Below are 3,097 nucleotides of genomic sequence, written 5' to 3'. Positions count from 1 at the left end.
ATATATATATATATATATATATGTGTGTGTGTGTCTATTTTATTGAATGTTAGGGTTAGGTTAGGGTTAGATTAATCTAGGGTTAGATTAATAGTTTTAAAACTGAATATGATTGTATTTTAATTAAGTATTTAAGGTAGTTGTGATTTAACAGTAATTAGAATCAACTTTGATAACATCAGTGATGTATTGTATCTATTTTTATGCAATTTAAATCAACATTTTGTATTAATTGATTGTGTAATCTTTGTGTACAAAATTGAGTCTTCAACACAAATTGAGCTCACTAAGTAAATATTCATCCCTTTTTATCTAATTTGCAGATATCAAGCCTGAAAATCTCCTAATCAGCTCCAATGATATCCTGAAGCTGTGTGATTTTGGTGAGCAAAGGCTTTCACTCGTCTGATTCAGGACCCTCCACCCCCATATTCACACTGATCTCTCTCGCTTAATGCTTGGTTTCCTTTCCAGGCGTCATGAGTCTCACAGTGACATCTGAAAACAAAACAAAAAAATTAGCTGAAATTGGATTTGAGTGGAAGGGAATTAAACTGTTTTTGTCCTAATCACACTGTTGCAAAGATTTGAGTGACAGCGCTTATTCTCTGGAATGCAAATTTTTAGTTGATTTTGGGTCATTCCAAATAAATTCCAAATAAAAAAGAAGACTGCTGAACTATCACAGAAAATTAATTCATTAGCTGTGTTGGGGAGTAACTTACTCAAAGTAGCAACTCTACTATAATTTTAATTTTTCATTATAGCGTGACAGTACTTCAGTGTTTTTAGTAACTATTTTACAATTAGTAGTGTAGTTTTGTGCGACAACCCAACATCTCTATTTTTAATGCTTGCACAACATTATCTAGTTTTGGGGGAAAAAAACACATTTATATGTAGTTTTATGTAGCAACATACAAAATATAACAATTTATTTTATATAAGATTATTTTGGCATAGAATTATACAACATAATAGATTTAATGAATGCTGCTGTTCATTACAGTTTTTGATATGCTATGTTGTCATTGGTTTTTATGCTAGATAAATACTGATCTGGTTACAGAAAAAAATGTTTATCATCTTATTTACAATTCTATCATCATAATTTATAATATGTAATGTGTGTGTTAATGTGTTTAAAAACACACTGTATTGTTAATTTATATATATTTAAATTAATTAAAACACACACTAGTACACATATAAATGTTTTATAAATTAAGATGATATAATTGTAAAATGAGCAATATATGGACACATTACGTATAAATATATTTTTATAAATGATAACTTAAAGTGATATAATTGTAAATGATATGATGATATAATTTCATAAATGAACAATATACACATAAATATTTGTTATAATAATAATATATTCAATATTGTTATATATTTATAATATAATCCCCTTAACTTTGCCCATTAAATTGACCAGTAGCTTAAATATAGTTAGCTACTCTTTGTTAGCAACATTTAAAAAAATAATAATAATAATAACTTGACTGTAATTTCAATTATGAGTAGCTTGTAGCTTGACAATCAGTTTCAAAGTAGCTTCCCCAACACTAGTTGGTAGTATTGTGACTCTAGAAGATACAATCAAAACACAGGCTATCGTCTCAGTACCTGATAATCATATTTTGTTCTTCCCAGCCTCCAGGTTCTGCTCCTGATGGAATGTATATATTCACTCAGGGTTAAATTTTGCCTCCACCCTGAATGCCACGGAAATTGAGCATGACTCACTCAACAGGCTTCTCTCTAAGACTTTTATTTTTAGAGAAGATTAATTAAGATCTCTGAATGTTGTGCGCAGTCTTGCTCATGCCAGATACCCTTTTTCTTTGCTCTTCTCCCTACATCTTTCTATCCTGGCTGGCCAACCCTGCAGGCTTTGCCCGCAATCTCTCTGAAGGCAGCGATGCTAACTACACTGAGTATGTGGCGACCAGGTGGTACCGCTCACCTGAACTGCTCCTGGGGTAAGTCCTCATATCTGTACTTCCTGTTCTGTTTTTCAAGGTGATTTATAGTATACCTTGTTTCCAGAGACACAATAACTAAAACATGTAAAAAAAAAAAAAAAAAAAGATAGGAAAGGCACAGACGAAGTCTTGGTTTGTTTATATTAAAAATACTTTTATTTGTATTATTCTTTTTTTTTTGGGGGGGGTTGTTTTAAAATTGCAATTGAGTTTTGTTATTTGACATAAAAATATATATTTTTTATTTATTTTACAAAGAAATGTGCAGCATTTGAGAAATAATAAAAGGGCACTTATTCATTTATAATTTGTCTCAATTTATTTTGTAAAAAAAAAAATCGTGATTCAATCGAATCGTGAGAGCAGAATCGTGAATCGAATCGAATCATGAGTTGAGTGAATCGTTAGAGACACAAAAAATAAAACATTTAAAAAAAAAAAAAAAAAAGAAATCTCTTCCTCAGTAAAGCTAAAGGCATGAAAAATCAAACTCTCCTCAAATAGAATCACTAATGTTCATTGAGGGCACATCCTTTTTTAAAAATGTTGATTTGATATATCCATTAGATGTGACATCAAGAGTGTGGTGCATGATTATTTGTCCTTGTCGCCATTGAAGCGTTATTTTCTAGTGTGTGCCACTAGACTAGATGAATGCGGTGGAACATTTTTTTGAAACTCACCATTTAAATTCCTCCCACACAAATATTCTCTCCCTCCCTCTTGCTGTGTGTTAGTGCAAAGATTTGTGTCTCCGTTTTATGTCTATGTATCTGCCTCTGTCTCTGCATGCAACTCTTCTCATCCCTCTTTCATTTTCAGTGGTGTCATTGTTCAAACTTAGTTAGGATTTGAACAAAACTTTAACCCTAAGCATGACACTCGTCCTACACCGTTTGTGCTACAGACATTCAAATCAGGGGCGTAGATTACGCGGGGGACGTAGGGGACGTGTCCCCCCCACTTTTTATATCACATAAATTCGTCCCCCGCACTTTTTCGGGCAAGTGTGTTCGCATAGAGGTTTTCAAGAGCCGGTGTGAATAAATATAGATTTAAATTCAAAGAGACAGGATAGTCTGTGCATGATCTGATGTTTTATT

At 32.3% G+C, this 3,097-nt stretch overlaps 1 protein-coding gene across 2 annotated transcripts in view; it reads left to right on the top strand.

Moving 5' to 3' along the window:
• The window catches only part of LOC107695077 (cyclin-dependent kinase-like 5), a 38,538-nt gene that overhangs the window by 23,111 nt on the left and 12,330 nt on the right, over positions 1 to 3,097 (top strand). For both annotated transcript variants that reach the window (XM_016494873.1, XM_016494872.1), the window contains exons 7-8: positions 324 to 383; positions 1,901 to 1,991. In XM_016494873.1, the coding sequence (XP_016350359.1) occupies positions 324 to 383; positions 1,901 to 1,991 (151 nt within the window). The remainder of the gene's footprint in view (positions 1 to 323; positions 384 to 1,900; positions 1,992 to 3,097) is intronic.

This window comes from Sinocyclocheilus anshuiensis, unplaced genomic scaffold (assembly GCF_001515605.1).
Source record: "Sinocyclocheilus anshuiensis isolate Anshui unplaced genomic scaffold, SAMN03320099.WGS_v1.1 scaffold26, whole genome shotgun sequence".
Lineage (NCBI taxonomy): Eukaryota > Metazoa > Chordata > Actinopteri > Cypriniformes > Cyprinidae > Sinocyclocheilus > Sinocyclocheilus anshuiensis.
Note: the sequence above shows the minus strand (reverse complement) of the source record. Positions and strands in the feature narration are given on the sequence as shown.